Source organism: Crocodylus porosus, unplaced genomic scaffold (assembly GCF_001723895.1).
Source record: "Crocodylus porosus isolate Cpor-Errol unplaced genomic scaffold, CroPor_comp1, whole genome shotgun sequence".
Lineage (NCBI taxonomy): Eukaryota > Metazoa > Chordata > Crocodylia > Crocodylidae > Crocodylus > Crocodylus porosus.
The window spans coordinates 53,511,962-53,537,433 of NW_017728948.1; the positions used below are offsets into that span (position 1 = coordinate 53,511,962).

The following is a 25,472-nucleotide window of genomic DNA, read 5'->3' on the forward strand; positions in this document are numbered from 1 at the left end:
ATTATAAATATATATATGTTACACACACACAAAAGACTGAAAAAAAATCAAGATACATGAACAAACAGAAAAAGTACAAGTAATAACTTAAGTAGTATTTAACATTTGCATGAAATGACTTTTGCAAAGTTTGACAAAATGCACTTAGAACATGCTGTTATTAAAAAACAAAATGAAGAACAAAAACACCACAAGATTCTGTAGAACCAATGCTATGTCACCACCAGGAGAGCACCAAGCAAGGCACCATTGGAAAAGACAACATACTTGAGTAAGTCTCTATAAATAAATGCTAATCTGGTCGAAAAATTGGTGTCTTTGGTAAAAATTCTATAAGGATGACCTGTGTAAAAAGAAAAAAAAATTAAATAGACTTGGAATTAATCCTATAAACTAGCTGAAGTGTAATACAGCATCCAATCAAAATTTAAGTTTTATCAAAAACTATGGGGAAAGGAACAATCAAGGCCCGTGCCACCCTCCTTGGGTAGGGGGTCATTAGTAAGTGATGCTACACAGCATGTGCCTATCTAAGAGCAGTAAACTATAATACCCAAACTATAATAATGGGGGAGAGAAACATGACTCACAGGTCACTAGACACATTAAAGTATGCCACCAGCTAATTATTCTTTGACAAACTCAGTTATCTGGCTCATAAGTTTTCCGTAACAAAATATAGACATTAGTTTTTAAGACAGAAGATGAATACATGAGAATAACTTTGCAACCTCATTATAAATATTCTCTGAGTTCAAATTAATTTTGCAATGTATTCAGTATTATAAAGCTATGCTTAGTTTTGATGATTTTCTATAAAAAGTCTGATTACTGTTCTACTAATCTCCTTATGCATTTCAAGACTGTACACCTTTATCTCAGACAAGATCATGTAGGTAATAAGAAACTTGGTTCATGTTTCAGCACGAAAATACAGGGCAGGATTCTATCTAAACTCCATGAAGTATTTTGTATGCCATGTTGACACTTTGAGATGAGAGATGTCAAATAAAATATAGGCAAATACAGTTTAAATCTGTGTATTTGGAAGAGCATCTTAAGGAAGCAGCCTTTCATGAAAAATGTTCCTTTTGCAAAGACATGTCTATAAATATACAGACATAGTAAACTGGGATTCCTAACATTCTTCTTGGACTGATATTTCCAGAATAACTTAACTATGAATTTAGCACACACTGCTAAACAGTACTTGCCTTTCATCTAAGAAGTTTATTTCTTATATGAAATATATTTAAGACATTTAATTTTAAAGATACACATTTTTACTGTTAAACATTCATATAAAAAACCTATTACCTGAAACACATAACAGAAAGATTTGAGAGCATGGGGGGAAATGTACAATTGGCAGTTTAGAGGATATCTCCTTGTTTTTTTAGTTCATGAAATACAAACAAAGCTTTAATTTGATCAATGAAGTTAAGATTTTTTTAAATTAGGTGCTTTAAAGTTTGGTTTCTGAATCTATATTATTATATAAAGGTGGCTTTGTATCAAAAATGTCAAACTCCCAGCATCTCCAATGACTAAGTGATAGATATGTGTTCCATATTTTGAAATTCATCCCTACATTTCAAACTCCGGCAAGCTACAGGAGTGCAAGTCATTGTTTATATGCGTATATTGAAAGCACCTTGCTAATTGTTTAGTATTATACATTTGGATAAAAACCCTTATGTGATCAAGATCAACTGAGATGCCTAAACATGAAGTCAGGAGAGTAATGAAATAATAGGTTCATTTTCCCCTGTTATTTTTTAATACAATTACTTTGAGATCAGTATATTACTAGCTGCTAACTAAAGAGTGAAGCAAAGGAATTATGTGAAAAATCAGGTCTGAGAAATTTAATTCACACTAAATACATCTGCACAAAACTTGTTAGAAGTTTTAGAAATTGTTTTTCTTCACCCTTAGTCCCTGATCTTGTGAACACTTATGCTCAACTTATATAGACCAAATGGTTTTATACACAAATCAAAACAATGTTTACTATATGAAGAATAACAGTACTTTCTTACAAGTTCATCTTAAAAACATCAGGTTTCAGATATGATAAGCCACATTTCAAAGTGAATTTCAAAAAATAGCCTCTTATGTTTCCAGTTTAACTGGCAAAAGACTTGGGGGAGGGGACTATGACAAGTACTTGCTGTAGAAAGAAGGTAGTCTTCAGTGATGAAAAAACAGGAGCATGTTCATATAGGTCAAGATCAAAACAGGATATTAAAATTTGCTTTTTTCTAGTTGTAGCGAAGTATCTCATGTCTCATCATAAATTAACATGCTTTATATAAAAGATAATGATATAAAAATTGTACTTATTCAGTTCACTGAATAGAGCTATTCTATGAAAAGAGGCATTTTAAAAATCTTTTATATTTCAGGTTAGAAATAGGACTTAATGTGAAATGGAAGAAAGGGGAAAGGCTAACAGAGATAAGATGATTTTAAGATAATTTCTAACTATTTAATCACTGTTTTAATCAATCTTTTTATATGCGGCTGCTTACGATGGCTGCATTGTTTCAAAGAATAGACAAAATATCATATAATAAAAGACCATAGATAAGTTAGAAATGCTAACTAGGTATCTCTCCAAGGTTAGTCTTTACTTTAAATAGTTAACCCTTTCCTGCTCTCACTTTTCACAATTAAAAAAAAACCTTAGCTATTCCAATGATATATAGTTTTAGCAAATTCATCTGCCCCAAGCATTTTCCTCCAGTTTTAACCATAAAGTGGTTAAAACAGTCATGAAAAGTTCTATGCCATTAAGTGGCATAGAATTTTTAGAGAATAAATGAACTGGGGAGTCTGTTACAGCTGACTATTAAGATGACTTTAAAAATATTTTAGTGATGCTATTAAAAGATAAAGATACTTTCAAGACACTTGAGATATAGAGTAGTTAAAACCTAAAAAGGGTAAAGGTTTCTTAAGCTCCAACAGCTTAGTTGAAAGGTCTTCTTCCATACTTTTAGACTTGATTAGCATTATATAAAACAGCCATATCTGACTTGCTGCGTAACCAAAGTTGCAGTTATTCTTTATACAGCATCTAAAATTTCACACTCCATCAGCACATGTTCAAGCTATTTTATCTTGGCAATTAATTTATTATTTTTCAGAACACAGTGAAGCCTTGTTTTCAAGTCATTCATAACTTTATAAATCAGCCCTGCACATGAAACCATGCATCTGTGAACCGTAGAAAATCCTTGCACTCAGGCGATTAAGCTCTTGACACCTTTACTGATTAATAATCATGAAAAGAATAAGATCAGAAGCAAAATAAATGATCATTTAATAGAGAAACTCACAAAACAGCCCTTTAACTTACATATTCCATCATGTTATTCGTTTCACATTTCCTTTTGCTCAGTCTCCAATGCAAGCACAGCTAGACAAGGAGGAAAGAAAAAGAAGAAAAATGAGCTGTATTTTATTGCAGCACACAGACTAGCCCATTTGTCCACCTTTCATATTTTTCGTTCAACAAAAGCATCTGTTTCCATACTGTGCAATTCAGACTCCAACAGTACGAAGCTGCTCCCTGCGGCACTCACCTTGTGGTATAACCTATTGTTTTCCCATTCTAATAACTTCTCAATCGATCTTCGTGTCTGGAAGACAAATGAGAAAGAATTTTACTCTTGACTGGTTTTAGAAAAACTTTGTTTTGCAGCTGCTTTTGTGTGAAAAGGAGAGAGGTACAGGACAGTGACTAAGTACAGGGTGGTCTGCAGCACTATCAAAGCTTCTCAGTATTAAACAGTAACTAGAACAGAGATGACCTTTTTAAGAAACAAAAGCAACTAACTATGGGATTTGGAAAAAGTGTTCCAACTTTTGAGCAGAACTGCTCATAAATACATTTTAATTGCATGAAGATCAATTTGGCCTTAACCTCTTATAAGTGTACTTCACAGCAATTTTCAAACAACTGTTAAGCATAAAAATAAAGTTACCCAATCCCATTAATTTGACTATGTTGCTTCTAAAAAGGTCATCATTTGGACAAGTGACAGCTGCTTTAAACTGTATTTTGCAATATAAGAGGTCAAGTACAAATACCTAATATTCTATGAACAATACATAAAAGAAATTTTCCTTGTAACTCTAGCTCTGAATACCAGATAATCCTGGAAAAGCAAATACAGAAAGTTCTGATAACCTACGAACACTTAAAACCAACAGTGAAGATCCCAAAGCTCTAAATCTTTGATCATCTAAGCTTTCACACATGACATTTTAGACAAAGAATTCCAAAGTATTTTAAAATCTAAATCTTGAAATCTTTTAAAGTTGAAATTTGCATGTATGCAAAAGTATTAATGGAAAGTAGGTCAGACTTTTGCAGTAAAACTTCACAGTATTTTGGGTATATTTACATTTTAGAAATGTTCTCTGACATTTATGGTCATTTGGCAGCCACAATATATGCTACTCAGCCCTAAATGGGATTTACTAGCAGTATGAATAAAGGAGGATAATTCATGATGCCAGGTGTTAAAGATGAGATGGACAGAACTGCAGGTGCAAAGAACGGAGCAATGACAAGGATCAAATGCAACTTAGTGCAGCTGCAGCCTCCTTACAAGGCAAAGGGGGTGTTAGGGGAGCATCTTGCTGTTACTGCTCCCAAAGAGAGACACTGTAAACAAACACTGACAATCAAACTGGAAATCTGTCACGCAGGAATTCTGTGAACCAAATCAAAACTAACAGCAGCTTTCAAATCACTTGTTTAGCATTTCAAAAGAAAAAAAAATGTTCATATAAAAATTCGTTATTGGCTCTCTAGTTATCATGCAGTCTTTCAATATTAAACAAAATGACTAAGCCTGAGCTATGGTCACATGATTAAATGATTATTTATAGATAACAATGATTTTTTATCAACTTGTGTTTTTACTACATAATATGTATTAAAAGTGGGAGTTAAAACAGCTCTAAAAATAGGTTGCATCAGTGACTAATTTATTGCATTAATTTTTGGAATTAAGGTTTTGGGAGTTATTACTACTTTTTTAAAAACCGTGCCCTTTAACAATGATCAGCAGACCTCACTTGTTTCTTTGTAAAGATAGCCTTTTAGAGTCTGCTCTCCTTTTAAATGAAAATAGGGCAGCAGTTATGGTCACACTTTTGTTAATTTAGTTGCCAGTCAGCTCCAAATCAAAAGAAAATAAGGCTGCAGAGTGTAATTAACATTCAGTTCAGTCGTTTTGTCCCTTGTCTAGCCCCCAAGCTTTGTTAAAATTGCCATCTGAATGCTGAAGGCTGTAGGGAAATCGATTTGATTCTAATCGCACCATGAAAAGAACATGATCTAACTGCTTTCAGCCCTCCGTAAATCTGTACTAGGTCTTTAGCACAATGAAACTTCCAATTTAAAAAGCACTGAATGTCTCGTCAATGACTTTGTGAAGAAAAAAGAACAAGGAGCAGACATAAAAATTCCAATAGTTGTTTAAGCATTAAAGTTCATTTGCATCACAGCAAACCTGAAAAGGGCTGACCTCTCAAACCGCCTCTCAGGTCTATGAAGTTGTAGCCTTGACAAGCTCACATTGACAGAGCTCATTGACTCTGAAAGGCTACTCTATCAATGGTGAAAAATGGCAATAGGTTCTACTCCGAGCAGGCATCTGCCTGCCCACCCGCTGCTAAACCAATGGCAAAACTGATTCAAAACCTGAATCTACCTTGTAATCTGCCTTTCTAGGACCTTTTAATAACAGATTAAGATCAGTATACAATTTAATGTTACCACTTGCCCGGAAAAAAAGAGTGGGAAAACAATTCAAGCATTGCAAATGAATGAAATTACTTATTTTACACATACATGCATACAAACAAGCTGATAGGTTAGTGATGCAGAATTAATCAGTTTATTTGAAACAGTAATCTGTAAGTAACTCTGCACCTGATTTAAAATTATTCTAATGCTAACATTTTGCATACAATAAATTACAATATTGCTGAGACCCTCCTGTACACCTATGCAAAAGTCCCCCATAAACCTTTACATTCCTCAGCCCTTAATATACTCCTCCTGTAAACTTCACATTCTTGTAATTATGCCTTGTGGTATTCTAAATTCCTAGGCCAACACCAAATTATAAGTATATAAATGTAAATGAAATTTACATGTAAAGCATTTCTGCAAACTTTGCCACTTGGAGTAAAAGTGAATTAAACAGCAACACACAATTCTCTATAGTAAGTTTTCTCTCCTACTTGACAGGTGAAAAAAAGCACTTGCACGTGCAGCTTAATTAATCATTGCACTTGACATCTCAATGATTTACAGTGAGGAGCAGGTGAGGACATACAAAACCAGAAAGGAGCTCTTGATTTGAGTGTAACATTTTCAGCACACTGGGATGACAAGCATATAGACTCTATCAATGGTGTACAGAAAAACCTATACAGCAAATTATTTGTTAGCAACAACAAAAGCACAAATTAAGTGGAAGAAAGCTTTCGTTTTTCGGAAGATTTAATACTGGCAGTTTCTTAAGTTACTTTTTAAACAATATTTGAACAAAACTAAAAATACTATTTCAAGCAATGACTTTTTTGTAAACTGCTGAAGATAAAACATTTATTTCATGATGCACAATTGTGAGCAACAAAATGCCCTTTACTGTCCCCACCAGAGAATAATTTGTGGCATAATTTAAGTTCATCTTCAATTAATCATCAGACTGGAGCACATGAGACATTTCTGTGACTGGTCTGACTGGTAAAACATTCCTCTTTGATGGCATCCTTTGCAACATTCCACCTTCAACCCTCAGGAAATGCCCAATCCAAATATACATGTAACAATTTGACGCTGCTCCCACTTAGGTCAATGAATGTTTCACCATTCAATAATAGGAACAAAGGCCAGAATTTGTAAAATTATACTTTTTTCTTAAGTTTCATACTTTGTAAGTTTCATGTACATGAGTGTCGAGGCAGCAGCAATCTCCAACAAAAGGTTATCTAATTGTAAAACTGTGCTATGTACTTATATAAAATTTAAATTATGTTGTCATTTTAAGATTGTTATATGCTTACAGCATTCAACCAAACTGGGCTCAAATCCTAGCTGGAGCCTCCAAGTATTAGCACAATATGAGTACCATATAGATTCTAACACTGACTATTCAAGTGCCTCAATACACTATGTATAAATTAGAACAAAGGCAATGTCAGCAATAATACAATTTTACTACTAATCATTAGTTTTGCTCACACTCTTCAAGCAGTGATAGGGAGGTTCAGTCTCACTTTCTTCTGAAATTTCTAATACAGGTGCAAGTTGTAATGTAGCACATGCCCAACAAGGACTGTTCCCACACCACTTATTTTAAAGCTTTTTCCCCAGTTAAGTGATAACGATTTTGGTCTGGGTCCTGCAGAAATTTCTCTGATATCACTGAACTATGCCACTTACTTTCATTCTAAAAAAGCCAATTGTGCAAGTATAGAAAATGCTGTAGCCAGAAACTGATCATGCAAGTGAAGGAAATGCACAAGAATGCTGTAGTTTGACTTGATTTTGTGACCATGCACATGCGTCATTGCAGGGGATTAGCAGTCAGCATTTAGCTCTGGAGGAGGCCATCTCCAGGTTTGTGTACTGTACCGAATGAGGGAGGTCTGTGAAATTTGGGGGCACGACTGGCCCAAAAGATAAATCGAGGCTTCACACTTGTAGTATATCGCTTCTCGGCCTCTTGAAGGCTCGGATCGAAAACATTTACTCTTTTACTTGTGATTCCTTTGGTTTTAGCTATTTGTATTGCTAGGCTGCTTACCTGAACACTTTACATTAGAAAGTGCACACATACTTACTGGGAAAAGTTTTACATGTTTTCTAGTTTCAGAGTTGTCAAGTATTTACAGGAATTGCTACCAGATATGTACTACGTAGTAATGTGACATATGTAATCATCTTCTCTATATCCTCCCAGCTCCAGTTCTCCTACTTGCCTCCCTATGAAACTTCCTAGACCTTAAATGCTGGAAGCTGCAAGTGAGAGAGGAACAGTGCAGGGGAGGGAATTCTGGTCTTACAGCAGTTTACTCTCCCTTTCAGCATCCACTCTCCGGCAGTCTGATATGGGATACTGGGCAAAATGGACCTATGGATTGACCCAGTAAATGGCAATTCTTATATTCTTATGAACATCCACATCGGTCATTGTCCAGTACCTCCAATCCTAAGCATGTGCTTGCCAGAATTCCTGCCATTCATCTCTTCTCTATTACCAAGGTAACCTGGGAACACTTAAAACCTCAATGTGCTCAAGAAACAGGGCATGCTAGGCTTAATCTAGAAGACTGGGGTGGGAAATAGAATGCAGAGGATCCCACATTCAACAAAGCACACCTTCCTCTTGCTTTGGTTAGTCCATTTGAAATAACCACCTCAATTCCATGCTTTCCACATGCTCAAGCACTACCTCTTCTTATTCTCTCAATAAAACCAAGGTCTCCATACTTCACAGTGAAAGTGTTATTCCTGGCTCCCTAAAGGAAGTGAGCAAGGATGTGTGAAGTTAAAGGGAAGAAGGGGAATGGCACTGGTGTTTGGAGTTGCCTAGCTTATTGCCCCCTAAAAATGTAGACAGGAGTAGGAGGGCACCAGGGATACACATTCATAATATTCCACTCTCTCAGCAGCCTCCATGTACTACAAGGGAGATTTAAAGCTAGGTAGGGCTGGTGTTTGCATTTGGATGGGGTGGGGCATTACTGGCTTCTGTACATCTTCACACTCTGATCCTCTTTCCACAAAGGAAAAACAAAGTAAAACAAAAAATTAAAAACCCTTTCCAACCACATTCTGCTTCCTAGGGCCTCAGGGAAGCTGGGTCATTAATGCCAAGACCTGACCTCCATATATTGATCTCTACTTATGTTTCCCCCCCTCCTCACACTTCACTTCTCTTTGCTACCTGCTTAATTACTTGCCTTGCTTTCCAGGCTCTCTGTGATAAGATAGGCACAATATATAACAAAAAGAAATAGTTTATGCTAGCTACCTAACTTGTTCTTGAGAAGATAAAGTTCATCATTAAAAAAAATCATTCATCATGTTTATAATTTGTTGAAGCTGTAGGTCAACAGTTAGCAATCTAAAGAAATAAGATTTATAAAGGTTGCAGTTTTACAGCATCTACTCTTCTGTATTATTGTATTTGTCTTTTTTTTGTTCTTTCAGATTAGTTCATTGTACTATGTGGGACTGGTATGTGTTGATACATGCCATCATAACAATAAGCAAAAATCCATCCTGTTACTGTTACATTGAGTTTATTCAATATATACTTGCTGTATTCTGCATTTTTTTTTATATCTTGGAAACAGAGTTAGAAAGACCTCAAGTAACCATCTAGTCTACCCCCAACTCTCAGACAAGACATGCATGCATCCATCCCTGACAGCCCATTGTCTAACCTGAATTTAAAGAATGAATGAAGTAGATTACACAACCTCCCTAGGTAGTCTCCTCCAGGCTTTCACTGTCTTTGGCTATGAACAGATGCTGTATTTGTCCCAGGACAAGCCATTTTTTCCCTGGACAAAGTGCAATCATTCAGCTGTCCACTGTCCTGGGACAAACTTTAAAAAGGTCAGTGGGATAAGAGCTGCTAAAAATCATAGATAATTAAGGCTGGAAGGGAGTCATCTAGACCAAGCCCCTACCTGAGGCAGGATCATTCCCATCCTACACAAGTCCATCGTCTAACCTCTTAGCAAAACTATCCAGTTGACCCTGACACATCACAAGACTTAACTTAAACAACCATAGTTAAAGCAAGGGGACCACGGCAGTCAAAGTCCTACTGCTGTATAGGTTCATATACACTCAAGGGATCCCAGGAAGAGGGCCACAACCCCTGCTACAGAAGGCAAAAACCTCCACACACCATACTAATCTGATCATAGGGTAAAACTCCTTCATGACCCCAAATATGGTGATTTGGGGATTAGGAAGGAACCTGGTATGACCCTGATTGGAGGGGAAATGCCCTCTATTCAGGAACATCCAGGTTTAAGTCTCAGAAGGATAACTGGCACACCCCAGTCAAAACACCCAGTCTTGGCTTCAGCCAACATCCAATGCCTCTGAGGAAGGTTTTAAAAAAACAAAAACACCTAAATCATGACACACAGCAGCAGGGAAAGAGGGTGGGATTCCTTTCCCAGCCTCATGTGGCAACCAGCAAAGTTTGTCCTAAAAGTTTGTTCTCAGACATGATAAAGTGCATCTGAACTGTCACCCCCCAGTTTTATCACTGAATCAAGGGCAGAAAAACAGCAGTGCATTCAGTTGCTCGCTAAACCTCAACTGGAAGGGCAGTGTGTGTACATGCCAATCTTGTGCCCTTTGCGTTCCAGGACAAATGCAGGCACAACTGGTCCTGGGACAAGAAGTATGTCCCTACTTTTTATAGTTCAAATTATAAATATTATATAGTTTCCCTAATATCTGAAGTAAGTTGCCTTTGCTGCTAGTAAGCCAGATTGCTTCATGTAGGATAACTGATCAGCCTCTCTTTTACAACAACTTTTTATTTACTGGAACACTTATGTCTTCCCCTCTATATTCTCCTATGCTTACAAATAACACTTGCGTTAATGTCCCAGGGCAAGACTTGTCTCTTCCCTGCCCCAAGCACATCACTACTGACTCGTACGCAATTTATGATTAAGTATAACTCCCTCCCTCACATTCTTTATTTCACCACTTTGACCTCAAATCCTTAAACGTGCCTGCCACCTCCTTCCAGCTTCTTATCATGCACTAATTTTATAAATGTACTTTCTCTTCCATGATTCAAGTCATCCATGTTCATATGGACTGGAACAGGTCCCATGTGAAATGTCTTCCCCCACATGACAGCGAAGTATTTAAACCAGTTGTGCACCCATTTCATGTTAATACTATCTGTCTGTTCTCCTTATCCAGTTAGCTTCTCAAAGGCAATATCAGATTACCAATAAGAGCAATTAACAGAAACTTCACCTAACCTTAGATACCAAAACCCCCCGAAGTGCATATAAGACAAGGCACTGCAGTGCTTGAAACCATGCCATAATACAGCAATATAGGCATGCTACGCTGTTTCTGGTTTGGGAACTAGTCTAACATCTCAAGCATAATGCACCCTTGCCCAATATAGATTTTTCTTAAGTTTTTTCCAGGGAAAAAAAAATCTTAAGTGCCTAAAGGTCAGCAACTGCATGTGCCCAGAAGCACTGACATCTTAGCTCAGCCAAGAATTTAGCCACTAAACCTAAAGCCATTTAGGATTCACAAACTACACCTCCTTTAGCAGAGGAGGGGGAATGGGACTCAGTTGCTAAGTCATGAATGCAGGCTGCGGGAACTCAGCTCCTGGGTCCTGTAGTTTGTGCATTTTGTTATCCAATGAGAAAGTAACACAAAGTCCCTCAAGAACAGCAAGCAGCACTCAGGGCTCCTTTCTCTCAGGGGAGTTCCCTTATCACAGTGCTATAACATCAGGCTCCCCTATGTTTGGTTACTCTCTTGCATTCATTTCTACCCAATGGACTAGGTTTCAAAGGAGGGGGAGTGTGCCCCAGCCAATCTTAGCCTCTGGCTTCTGGTGAGGACACTTTTATTAAAACTAGGGGGCTTGTAAGATTTGTGTCTTTCAAACTGACGTGCATAAAATTCCGGTCTCCCATTTTCTTAAAAGTATCTAAAATATTTATTTATTACATAAAAAGTCGTGATTTCCAAGTCAAGTTAACTCTGACTCAAGAATTCAGAACAGAACCTTCAGCTCTTGGGATTTTTTTTTTCTGGTGCAAGCAGAGAGCATCCAGCTGGTAAGTCTGGATGCTCTTTGTATGTGCCTTCTGTGGAGGGGAGTGGACAGGGAGAGAAAAAGAGAGAGGAGATGCAGATAGAGGTCCCCACAGTGAGCGAGGCAGTTGGGGCTGGGGTGAATGGGGTCCCAGAGCCAGGGTGGGTCATGTGAAAGAGCCATAGGAGGCTCGTCCAGAGGTACAGGGGCCACAGCTCCCTGTCCCTGCATTCACCCCTGGGGGGAAGCATGGTGGGCATGTGCCCCCTGGATATGTGCATGGGGCAGAGGCAGGCTGCCTGCTGTAGGCTGGGGCTCTGCACCCTGCTGCCTTTGTCCTGGGAGCCGCGCACTGGCCATGTGTCCCCTGCCCACTTGTGGTGTCATACAACTCCTAGGGCAAAGACAGTAGGGCGCATAGCCCTGTCCTGCAGCCTGCCCATGCCTGCACGTGCCCCCCATGCCTTCCCCCCCCCACACCTCTGGACAAGCCACCCGCCTACCCCTCACTCCCAAGTCACAGCTCCTCCAGCCCTGCTGCTGCCCCTCACTCCTGACCCACAGTACCCTGCATCCTGCCAGGCTGTGCAGGGACCGCCGCTCAATGGTCTCCACCCCCCTCACACACCCACAGCCTCCCACACCTTCACAAATAACCCTCCCACATACACACACTGAAAAAATAGCATCTCATGATTTACATTCCAAACCTCTTGACTTTTAAGAGCTTGTCTCAAGATTTTTGACAGGGTGGAATTGGCAATACTGCACAGAATACTTAGTGGTGATGACTTCAGCTCTAGCACACAGCATGGAGGATGTGGCAGTGGCGGCGGTGACAGCAGCAGAGCCAACATTCAAAGAGCTGGGGCTGCAGCACTGCTGATAGGGGGAAGCAGCTGGAGGGTAACCATTTGCCCTCCTGCTGCAGTAGGGCCCAAAGGCCACAGATACAGCAGCAAGCCAACCCTCTTCTCAACTTCCACGGGCCTGGTAGGCATCTTTAATTTGACATCCCAGCCTTAAATGAAAAGTAAGAGCCACAAAATGATGACTTGTGTACCTATATCTGGGCACAGGTTTCAGACTGCAAATCCCAGTGTCAATAAAGTGCCAACATGTAGCTACAGATAGGTGAGAAGATGATTTCATGAACACCTCTCTCTCTGGCATTTCTCATCAGCTGGCTTTGCCATCATCATGCTTCCTAAGAGCTTATGCTTATCTTGCTGGGATCCTATGACCCCAGCTGACTTCCTGCCCTTTGGGCAGGGGGCTGGACTCGATCTCCCAAGGTCCCTTCCAGCCCTGATGTCTATGAAATCTATGAAATCACTCTGCTTTAAATAGGAGAAAATTACATGCCTACCTACAGTTTATTAATTCCACTCGAGTTGGGTAGCCTGACTTTTAGGCATGCAAATGTTCAGTACCACTCTCCTTTTTTTAAATTCAGTTCCTTTCCACATATAACCTTTTTTGGAGTAAAATTAAGCATTCAAGGGTATAATTTCAATATGTAGATGCAATTACTTTTTAAAAATCTTACTGAATTAAATTAGCATTTAAAATATTCACTATGAAATTTCAAAGAAAGAATTACTCTGTACTATTGAAAAGGCATATCCGGCACCTAAATTGAAATGCAAAAATATAATTCTTTATTCAGAATATATAAAACTACAATCTTCTATTCACATAAAGTAGTACTCCTTATAATAGACCAAAACAACTTTTTTGAAACAGGATAAGGATTTTACACACAAAAAAGTAAGATACCACCGCTTTATATTGCTTCAGTCTTGTATATTGCCCTTCATTCCAAAAATAACAGCAAATTAAAAACAATTACTAGCTCTCTCCCAACATCTTACTAAACACCCATTTACTTTCCCACAAAAACCTAGGAAGAGACCTTTAGTGAGTATCCTGATGGTAATCAAAACTGAGCTTTGATAGCAGAAGGATGGGGTAGCAAGTTCTAGATTCAGTGATCCCAGACCAAGAATCATCAGCTATACTCTCTTAAAAACAAAACAAAACACTCTTAATTTTGTGACAGTTTAATCACCGTTACTAAGTTGTCATAGAGAATATTTCAGACTCCATATATTGAGGGCTTTATAGGAAAGCCTACATTGAAAGGGCGTTGGAGGGGGAAAACAAATCATAGATTTCACAGACGTTAGGGGCTGGCAGGGACCTCAAGGATCATCAAGTCCAGCTTCCTGCCCTCGGGGCAGGAAGTTATCTAAGGTCAAAAGACCCCAGCAAGATAAGCAACGTTGTCCTTATATGGTGGATACAATTGGAAATGGAGAGTGAGAGATGCTGTAAGTAGATAATAGTAAACCTGTATTCTGGTACATGAGTTCTACTGTAATTTAGTTTCCCTGAACAGACAAAAATAAACAAGGCCATACAAGAGTGTTATTATTCCAGTCTTTTTCCACTCTTGTACTTGTTTTATTACTGTGGAATCAAGAAAACACAAAAATCAAAAAATGAAACACTGAAATTAAATTTACAAGCAACTAGAACTTACCCTGTATTGTGTTTGTTTATAGGCTCATACATCTACTAGCATCTAGTGTATTATTCTATCAACTGATTCACCAAAATATTAGTCCATCCCCAATTTGAAATTCTGGATACTCTTCAGAACTTGATTTTAAATGTCAAAATGATATTATGGGCAAACAAGGTTACTGCTCATAAAAATGTATTCCCCTCATAATTTAGGTCAACTAAAAGCTGATGTGTATACAGCAAATTGAAGATCTAAACCACTATTCTAAATGTCAATTTCAAGGCCAACATTTCTCTAGTGGTTTCAGCAGCATTTCAGATTTGCTTCATCTTTATGTGAAGTTGCAAGTAACAAGCAGCTTTTAAAAGTGTCACTAGAGGCAGCTCTTAAATAATTTATCTTACTCAACCTAGATACCTTTCACATGAAGCTACTTAAAAATGTTCAATGAAAATATGCGTTTTATACATCTATCAGCTGTTTTTGGGGGATTTGGAGGTTCTAATCACATCATAGCTGTTATCATTTCTCTTCCAGTTTGATATCATTTGTCCCATTTTATTCATTGAGGACTGCAGGTAACAGCTTACATAAAAATTGATTACAGTCTTTTCAGAAAGCGTCTTTGGATAGACACCTTGGCCTGAAGGGCTTTTTGCACTGTATCAAATATATCATTCTTGTAAAATGATTGCCCTTTGGATTAAGGTCTAACATACATTTGTGAAATCTGCAAATTGTCTCAAGAGAGAACACCGTCACAGAACCTGCTGTGAATACTGAGGAGTCAGACCTACAAACTAGAGACTGTATTTCCTCTTGCAATTTTGTTCACTGTAACCTGATAGATACTACACATAAAACATAAGGGAATAAAAGTTATTAGAATCCCAAAAAGTAGAGCAGCATGTATTTTGACAGGTGAAAACTATTGCAGGCTGGTTTCAAAATTTGTATGGAAACAGCTTTGCTGTGGTGCTGTTCAGTCCCTGAAGCAGCCACTAGACTGAGAAGATCTCAGATACTCCAAAACTATGCATGGCTTTCTGAGACACAGAATGGATGGCCTTGCTTCTCTTTGCCTGTTCACGTGACTACTTGACAACACCACAGCAATATAACACTTGCATTGAGAGATCATGAAGGAAAAGTCCGAGTTCAGTTGTTTGGCATAATTTCTAACATACTCATGTGGAAGGCAGATTTGTGAGCTGACCATTCCCCCTGAATCTGTAGATGGATCACGGTGTATTCCCCATCTGTGGTCAAAGTATCTGTAGCCAGAATCTCTGATAGGATCTACACAGAAGACAGAGCTCCACTACATACCTAGTTTTGTTGCATCCACCTGCCAGAACTTACAGGACTTGCGTGGAAAATAAAACCTTTATCCATGCTGTCTGGTAAGCAGACACAGTAAATCTCAACCATCCTTGGGCTAGGATGAAATCTGGCATGCTGTGTCACATGCATTGTAAATTTTAGATAGATTATTACTTACATCATTCTGATGCACATGAAGCTTCTGCATGTTCTTCCTCATTGCCTGGAATTTTTGCTGAAGCTGGTAAACTGTTGCCAACTCAATGTTTGAGATGGGGCTGGTGTAGACTTGCATCTGTTAACCCTTATGACCAGTGAGGCAAAGAAAACTAGTCTTTAGTATTGGGCCAGTGGCTTCCTGAAAGGATGAACTGCTTATTAGTCAGTTGCCCAGACAAGGCCATTCCTGGACCCCTTACCTCATCAGTTATGCTACCACTGTAGCTAGAACTTTGGTGAACAACACTGGTGCTGATAGCAAACTGAAATAATCTATTCTGGTTACTTGATGTTCTTACCACAAATTGTAAATATTTTCTTTATGCTAGAAGTATTGCCACAAGGAGGCAAGCATTTTATAGATCAAAAACCATAATTTAATCTTGCGGTGTCAAACACACTCGGCTCCAGAACTCAGATGAGTGGCATGGGGCCAGTCCACAGGGTGGATCAGGTTTGCAGACTGGCCCCACACACCTGTATGTGGAACCAGTCAGTGTGCATCACATGAAAGTCCAGTTCAAGATCCATCGGCAGTATCATAGGCCAGATAATAGGGTCCATGGACTGTACCTAGAAATCCCTGATCTAATCCATGACATCAAGAAACAGATGAGAGGTGCTACGATAGCCATCCAGAATTTAAAATGATGAATCACAGTGCTGACATCAGAAGATCCAATTTTTCCCCCACCCCCTTATTGTCACGAGGTAAATTGGAGCAGAAACATTTCCGTCCAAATTCTTAAGGAACATCTTCCACTGTTCCATTTGTTATATAGTGAGTCAAATGTCTTAGAAATTGTGAGGGACCTCTCGTAAGAATGAGAAGAAAGGGTTAGAAAAACTTGCATTTCGTTGGAATATCCCTTGTTTGTTATCTTGGGAACTAGCTGTTCTGAGGTAATCCCTGTCCAAATTTCTCTGAAATAAAGTAGCTGCCAAACTAAGGAAAAGGAAACAGATTAGTAAGTGGCCTGGCAAAGCTCTCAACATTCTCATTATATTCCTTTTCTGGATAACCACTGATGTGTGGCACATCAGAAACAGCCAAGGGAATGCCACAAATGGAGTCAGTGTATTTTACTTTGGGGTTCAGAAAAAAAGTTGTAGCCGTGGCCTATACAAAACACTGTTTTATTGTTGTAGAAGAACATACAATGAGCAGAGGAAGCTCTTGACTCTTTACAAATGGAGCATAGTGTTGCTACTGATATTGTTGTTTTGAAAGGTTAAATCTTCTGTGGTCAACTTGAACCTCAGGAAGAATACCAGACACCTGCAGTAAGGATGACCGTGCCTCCTGTAATAGATGTAGCTATGGTCCTACCCACTATATCTGCTATATCTAGTACTATTTGGAGCACCATGCTGCCAGTATGCTGATCTGCTGTACTGGTTCTTTCTGTTGCTCCTTTCTTGCTACAAAGGTAGTGTCTGTCCCATAATAGGGAATTAAATTGCAGGACATTTCACCTTTGAGAAACAACTGAGGAGAGATATGAACTAATGAATAGCATGAAGTACACAACAATGTCCTATTTACCATCTGTCACAATACTAGAACTGAGAGACATACTGCAATCACTAGGAAGCAGGTTTAAAACAAACAGGAAATTCTTTTACACTTGGCATGTAATTAACTGGTAGAAGTCATTACCACAAGATGTTGTAGGGGCTAATGATTACCAAGGTTCAGAAGAAGACTGGACAGGATAGGTCTATCAGAGGATATTACTTATTATATTTATGAGTACAACCTACAAATTAGGCCTCTGAATTCTGGGAGCACTAAGGCAAGACAGGCATGGGACAGATCATCCACACAAAACAATGGGCTAGATGGACCTATGGTCTGATTCAGTATGGCCTCCCTCATATTCTTATGTTTTCAAGTACTAAACTCCCAATAATAGAATATGTGCAGTCACCTGAACTGTAAACCATCACACAGTGAACAAGTTCTACAGCAATGTATTTTGTTAATTCAATGAATCATTTATCCAAAATATTTCGTGTCTCAAAATATTTATTACATCATCCAAAACTGCAACATAATACACAGTATAATTAGTTGAAATTCTATAATCTAGATTACATTCTGGCTACTGGGATCATTTCTCTCAATTTTAGTCTGAGAACACTGCTGTATCTTTAACATTTTTATTGCTATATTTTCGCACGTACTACATGCCTCCAAATAAAATACACACCTTGTTTTTTGGAAGCCACAATGCAAAAAATAAGACTTTTCCAGAGTCATGGCTGATTATGTGACTCAGAGTAAATCCTCCTAGGAACACAGTGTGATATCCCAGTAGATAGTCTGGGTGAGGCTACAGCAACTCAAGCAAACTGTCCCATAGGATGTCACATTTGTACACTCTAATTTCCCAGAAGAGCTTACTCTAAGTCATACAAAGTTAAACACACACCCCTGTAAGGACAGTGGCAAGACTGTTAGCTCTTTACTGTAAGTACTTCTTTATATAAATTCCTGGAACTAAAGTGTTTGTTTCCACAACACATACCTCAAGGTGTACTAGCAGCTCATCCAATGCTTCAGGAACAAGCTACAATGCTCAGCTAATAGCTACAGCTATAAGAAAGTTACCATAGGGCCAAACACAAGCAGTAGCCATCTTGGTCAACTGCACAGCATCTCCAACTGTGATTATTTTCCAGAAAAGAAAAATTAAGACACACATGAATTTGGGAAGGAGGGGGGAGAGGGGAAGAAGGTTCATGTGGAATCTGGGGAAGTACTGTACTGTTTCTGTACTGCAAAGGCATTATCTGTAAAGAGATAATACTGAGTATTTTAGTACCTTATATTTAAACTACCTTATTACTGTAACAAGCTAACACAACTGACCAGTAAATCTAACAGCACCAAACTATAAAGTGACAGATACGTATTCAAATAAATTATTTTAATGCTGTTTCTCAGTAAAGTATACCACAGAATTACAGCAATATTGAGAAAAACATGCTCTTAGAAACTTTCTATAGGTTTTAGCAGGGCAGGGAGAAGGATGTTGAACTGTTAGTAAGCTAGTCTGTTCCCAGGATCTACAGATGAAGAAATTATTTGTATTCAAGCACCATTTGGAGGCCCTATGTTCACTGTGCTATGTATAGACCATACAAACACAAAGGAACAGTTGCTTTTTAAACCCTGGAAGCTGTAAACACAGTAGAATCCAGTTCAAAGTTTTAAAACAGGTAAATATTTAGCTTATGAATGCTGCTAAAGCAGGGGTGGGCAAATATTTTGGCTGAAGAGCCACTTAATGACTTCGGTGAGCTGTCAAGGGCCGCAGAAGTAGCCCCGTACCTTGACAGGTAACCCATCCTGATTGAGATCTTGGGACCAGAACTCTCACCCCTAACCCCTGACCTCTGCCACTAGAAGGCCTTCCCCTTGCCCCTTGAAGTACTCCTTTTGGGAGGGTGATCTGCCACCTTCGAACCAGAAAAAAACCCCTAAATCATATACTAAAAATCAAATATCTACTTTGACACATTTTTATTTTATTTAAAAAAAAGTTTTGCTCTGATTTGTGTGTGTTTGCATAGTTTGTATAGAGGTGATTGCACAATAGCTCAGAATAAAGTCTTACTCTTGTATATTGTGTGGGGGGGAGGGGTTGACAGGGTTGTAAAGGGGTGCAGGGATGTGTGTGTGCTTCAGTAAGTGGGTGTGGGATTTGTACGGGGTGGGGCTGTGTGTGTGGGGTACGTGGCAGAATGCAAGTGGGTGGGTGTAGGCTCCCTCACCAGACGCTCCACCCCCCCATGGCACACAGTCCCTGCCAGAGGCGGCAGCAGCAGCAAGCCCTTGATGTGCTCATGGCCTGCACAGGCAGAGCCTCCTGGTGGTGCGTGGCTCTGGCTGAGTCCCAAGATCTGCACATAGTAGCACAGAGCCAGCCCAGCTTGGCCCACTGGTGTGCACCTTCAAGCCAAGCCAGGTTAGATCGGTGCCAGCATGTGGGGTTCCCAGCACTGCAGGCAGGAGCTACACACCATCAGGCAAAGCCAGGATGGCTCTTTGCCTCCTCATGGGGCTTCCAACACTGCAGTGGGGATCCACATGTGGAGGCAAGGAGCCAGACTGACCCAGCTTGAAGGCATGCACTCCCAGTTGCACTACTGGGAGCCCCACTTGCTGGCATGGAGCCAGCCGAGCCCAGCCTGATGGCATGCAGCTCCCAGATGTGCCAGGAGCTGCATGTGGCAGCATGGAACCCACCTGGCCCACTGGAGTTCTGGTTGTTGTGGGGACTCATGTGCCACTGGGCTGGACTGGCTCTGTGCCTCTATGTGGGGCTCCCAGCTGGATTACTGGAAGCCCCATGGAGGCTGAGGCACAGAGCTGGCTCAGTCTAATGGCATGCAACCTCTCAAAACCCATGCTTTAACTTCCAAAGGGGCAGCCATTGGCTGGTAATAATTGCTTTCTGGAGGGGCCCTGCAAGCTGAATAAAATGGCCTGGCAGTCCAGCCGGCCCATGGGCTGTATTTTGCCCACCCCTGTACTAAAGTGATAACAGCTCTTGAAATTTAAGGGCTCCAAGGGCTCATTTCAAAAGGCTGTGCGAGACAAAAAATTTTTTGAAAAGCAGTAAACAAGTTTTAGAGGACTTTATTTTTTTTCCTTTTTAAAAAAAACAAACAAACCCTCCTTCTAAACAAGTGAGTTAACCCTCATTTTTTGTTCCTGCCACTTCCGAAGAACTGAACAGACTTCATGAGGCTGCACTGCCTTGTACTGACTGACTGATGTCTTTCTCCTCTTTTAACTGTATTGTTCTGTACTATGTTAACATCTAGTGTATTCTTGGGTTGTCTCCAAGCCCACACTAGTAAGAACATTTGCTTCCTTTACGGTAGGAGAGGATTAAGAGAATTAGAAGTCTCCTGCCCTAGAAGTTCTTGTTTCTCCTTTACATAGGGATTAGAAAGTCTGCTGTGCTTCTCATCTGAGTTGGCACTCCTCCTTTGCCTAGGAGGGCACAAACAAAACATAACATGATATGATTTGGCTGGGGTGATATGACTGGCCGGGGCAGGGGGCTGGACCTGATGATCTGTTTAGGTCCCTTCTGACCCTAAGCACTATGAAACTATAACCCAAATATGTCTAAGTTTCTAATAAAACTAGATTCTGGTAACATACAAGACAACAAATCTTGGCCTAAAATTTTCCAAGCTTAAATAATATTTGGGTCATTGCATAAAACTCTTGCATAAATTACTGTATCCAAATCGCTACTGTAATGCAACTCTTCAAGGTATACTCCAGTCACCTCAGGTACTCTGTATTAAAGTTAGCAAGCTACGTCTGCTACTGTGATTTAACTGCAATCACTCTGCATCTTTATACTAGAATCTAGTATGAAACATTAAACAGATACATGGCTGCTTTGAGTCTTCCCAATATATGAGAACTACCTTTAAGGAAACCCCCAAGCCAAACTGTTTTCTTCCCTAACCAATGCAGATAATCTAGTCTCTTCACTTCCTGCTGCATTTTTCTTTCCAGCCACCAATAAGTTCTGTGACTTCTTAGACTCCCCATCCCATGCAAAGAACCCAGCCAGGGGAGCAAGCAGAATCCCTCACTCTGAAGTATACCCATTTTACCCCGCTTCCTGTAGGGGAATTAGATAATAAAGTCCAAATCAATAAAATGGATGACCGCAACAAGTTCTGCTACCTGCAAAAGCCCAGTAATGATGAAACCCTTCCTCACTACTATTTGGGCACAGTTCAAGTTTGTTAGAGTAACATGTCCCTTATCTTAAAGTATATGTAGGTACAGTAAATTTACTGGAAGATTCCAGACCACATCACAATCTCAGTCTTACTTTATCAATAGAAAAAATAAATTTTGAATACAGGCAAAATCAAACAGAACAGACTCTGCAATCTAGGGAACAGAACAAAACCAGAAGGAATAGGTTCCATTCTCAACTCATTTACTAGGAAAGTCATTTAACTTCTGTGTGCCTTTCCCCACATGCAGAGATGACAACAACAACAACCTCATTTGTTAAAAGTGTCTTGATACTATTGATGCAAAAACCTGTATAATATATACCAAAATTTTATTATAAAAATATTGGGGATCAAATGGTACTACAACTTTTTAAAGATTCCCACATTCTGTGCTGCACCTAAGGGGAAAGGGGACAACATCATTTTAAATTACCTTTAGGCCTCCCTGACTTGAGACTGCTTAAATTACGGTAACCTACTATCAGTTTCCTTGGGTAGCAGCACTGTCCACAATCTCTGCAATGCTATATGTTAACCACAAATTTTCTCACTCCAAGTATGCTCCAAACCACCCCTTTCTGGACAATGGCTAGGTCACGGGTTTTCAAAGAAGTTACTGGAGAGAGAGAATTCTTATGCTAGAATTCTTCCCCAGCCAGATTACAGGTTTGGGCATTTCAATTTGGGTACTCATTTTTGTCCTTTCTGATTTCTCTCTTCAAAGTCATTTTTTTTATTTTCCTCCAACAATGATCCTTTCCAGTTGGTGGTCATGGTTTCCCTTTGCATCACCCTTGTAACAACCCTGTTTGATGGGCAGCCCCTGCCATCATGGATACATATACTACTACACCAACATTTGAACTCTTAAGACAGCCTTAACTGATCTTTAATCTACCAGTTTCCCTACTTTCTGAGCCTCAAGCTTCAGATCAGAGGCATCCAAGCTGTTAGATAAAAGGTCAGGGCCTTCTGCTTTCTCGTTCCAGCTTGACTAGGAGAAATCTAGGATTTACTGTCAGCCTTGAGCTGTTCATCTGGGTTATCTCATGAATTGCAGCTGCCATAGCTCATGGACAGCAGCCCTGACCCGCTGCCATTTTTCTGCTTTTCATCAGTTTCAGAACATATACTGTTTTTCCTTTTTATATAAAACGTGTATATAACCCAACTAAGACCACCACAGGACAGTTTCCATCCTCCTCAAAACAGAATATGCATGTACACACATCCATCCCAAAAACTTAACCTTCTTGTCACAGCTTTAGGGGTCACCTGAGTAACAAACTTCAGCTGAAACCTTCCTGTAATTTGGCAGTTCCTAGTTTCTATGCAGAACCTTCACCCCTACCCCAGAGCTTTGGCTCCACCTCTCTCAAATATTCTGACCTCTCATATTCTAACTGGAGTTAAGATGCCCTCACAGCATGACTTCTTTAATTATCGGCACCTTTGCACAAGGTTGATGCAAATCAAAATAGTCAAAAAGGTGCTCTGTATTCTTTCGCAGAGTTTATCATCTTCTTAAATGTTGATAGCGTCTGAACTAGCACAGATCCAGAAGGGAGAAGAAGTGAATTACAATAAGACTGCAAATCAGCATGCCCTTCATTTTTTTTTATCTACAGACTAGAATTCAGCAAGGGTACCAGTATTAAGAAAATCACTTCTATTCATATTACAGCTCTGACTGAAAATTACTATATTTCAGCAAAACAGCTCATGATTGCTGCCAGACTGGCAACCCTAGAAATTCAAGTATTCCAAGGGCTCATTTCAGAAGTTTATGCAAGACAACCCTGTCTGTCCCTCCACCACCAACCACCACAAAAAAAAAAAAACTCACTGCTTTTCATGGTTATCAGAGTATCACTTTGATTATTTTTCCTTTCTTTAAAAAAAAAAAAATCTGGTCTCTAGACAAAAGAATTAGCCTCCCTTATTTTGTTTCTGAGACTTCTAAGAACTGAACTGACTTCTTGAGGCTGCACAGCTTATCCTGACTAAGGTTCTCCCCTCCTTCTGTTTTAACTCCACTGTTTAACCTGTTTTTGTCTTGCAACCAGGCACTTTGAAGTGCTGAGTCACAGTAAGCCCCCAGCTCACCATAACCTGACATTTTAAACATATGGGGTACATTTAAATTGCTGAGGCAAGGGTTACAATATTGCTAACATGAGAGCACATAAAGCCCCTGCCAGGAGATGAAGTGAGAGAAGGTATGTTTGCCATGAAAACAGAGGAGATAGGAGGGAAGTATGAAGGGAGGGTGAAGGAAACAGGGTGCAAAACAGTGAGATACAAGGAGCCCCAAGTTTTTCAGACACCTAAGTAACCACCTTCTAAGTTTCTAAAAGGTCCAAACTGGATATTATGGAAAAGAAAGTGGATGGAAAAGATTAATTCACCTGCAATGCTGAAAGCTGTTTTCTGAAACAAAATCATTGTGGGTCTGTCTAGTTTCCATTATAACCTAAAGAGCTAGTCTAATGACAACTTGCACCAAAAAGAACAAAAGGTATGATTAATGCCGATTAAGTCATTTTGGTTTAAAATCATTCTGTTCATTTGAAAAATGGGTGCACAGATACGAATTATTTCCAAATTCACAAACACATAAGCAAGCAATAATAATTACAATCCAACTTACTCTTTTACTGAGGCAAATAACTGGCCACATACTACAACCTAAGGTACAGCAGCAACAAAGGCAGCCACAAAGTAGCCATCGGACATTAACAGGAAGGTTCTTCTTAAGACAACTGTTAACTCTGCTGATGCTGGCTTTAAATTCCTCTGGTGCAACCTAAGAAGAATTTACAAAGAAAAAGAAAAGGAAAATAACTCTAATACCACCACCGCTTTATAACTTTGTAAGTTTTCTTGTAAAGCTTGAGTATATATAGAAATCTAAATATCAAACTTGTCTAGTAACAAAATCTTGTTTACTAAATTCTAAGTTTTATCACCTCGTTATACATTTCTAACTTATCCAAAGGATACTAACCTTTCCAGTTAATGATGAAGGGAATTCAGATTCAAATCTATTGCTCAGTCCAAACCTGCAAAAACAACACAAAAACATACCAGGAAAATGGTAATTCAGCGCACACATCATGAATGCCTCAAAACATACATCAAAGCTCATCTAAAAAGGACACTGTTAACTTGGGGGGAAAAAAATTCCGAAAATGTTATATCTACTATAATCATAGGAAATCACTCAAATTATTATAACTGAAAGTTTAAAGAAAAAAATAAGTGGTGTGTGCCAAGCTAAAAAAGACATTATATATTGTCTATTTTTTGGTTTTGTTAACACTAGCTACTCTTCCTCAAGCCCTCTAAGGGGGTGTTTTCTTGAAGGTTTTGGTGCTGGTGAAAAGGCCTTTTAAGTGTAGATGCACATAAACGTGAAAGAAAAAGGATGCATTTGATGTTGCATTAAGCCTTTGGTCAAAAGACTATTCTAGACACAAAAAGGGAAAGGGATCCAAAACCAGTTAATTTATAACTTTTTTTTTTTTTTTTTAATTTCTGGACATATTTAAGAGGCATTGTAACAAAGTATTTCTTGAAGCTAGGGGTAGCCGGATCCCGTGGGCTCTATATGGCATGCATCACATGGTGCTTGTCCACGGTGCTCACAGTGAACCAGCCCTGCATGCTAGCCCTCAGGCCAGTCCCATACTAGTGAGGTCTGATGAGTCTGACACTCCTGCTTTGAGCTGATCAAAAAGATCAAGTTGACA

General features: G+C 39.3%; 1 protein-coding gene across 1 annotated transcript; it reads right to left on the reverse strand.

The window, feature by feature from the left end:
• Nucleotides 1-8: 8 nt before the first annotated feature.
• CHIC2 (cysteine rich hydrophobic domain 2) lies at nucleotides 9-25,185 on the reverse strand. Its single transcript, XM_019553308.1, has 5 exons — nucleotides 24,728-25,185; nucleotides 24,371-24,526; nucleotides 3,591-3,647; nucleotides 3,365-3,424; nucleotides 9-343 (listed from the first exon to the last, which is right to left on the reverse strand). The coding sequence occupies exons 1-5, from the start codon at nucleotides 24,866-24,868 to the stop codon at nucleotides 293-295; spliced, it is 465 nt and encodes a 154-aa protein (XP_019408853.1). The 5' UTR covers nucleotides 24,869-25,185; the 3' UTR covers nucleotides 9-292.
• Between the last annotated feature and the right edge of the window lie 287 nt (nucleotides 25,186-25,472).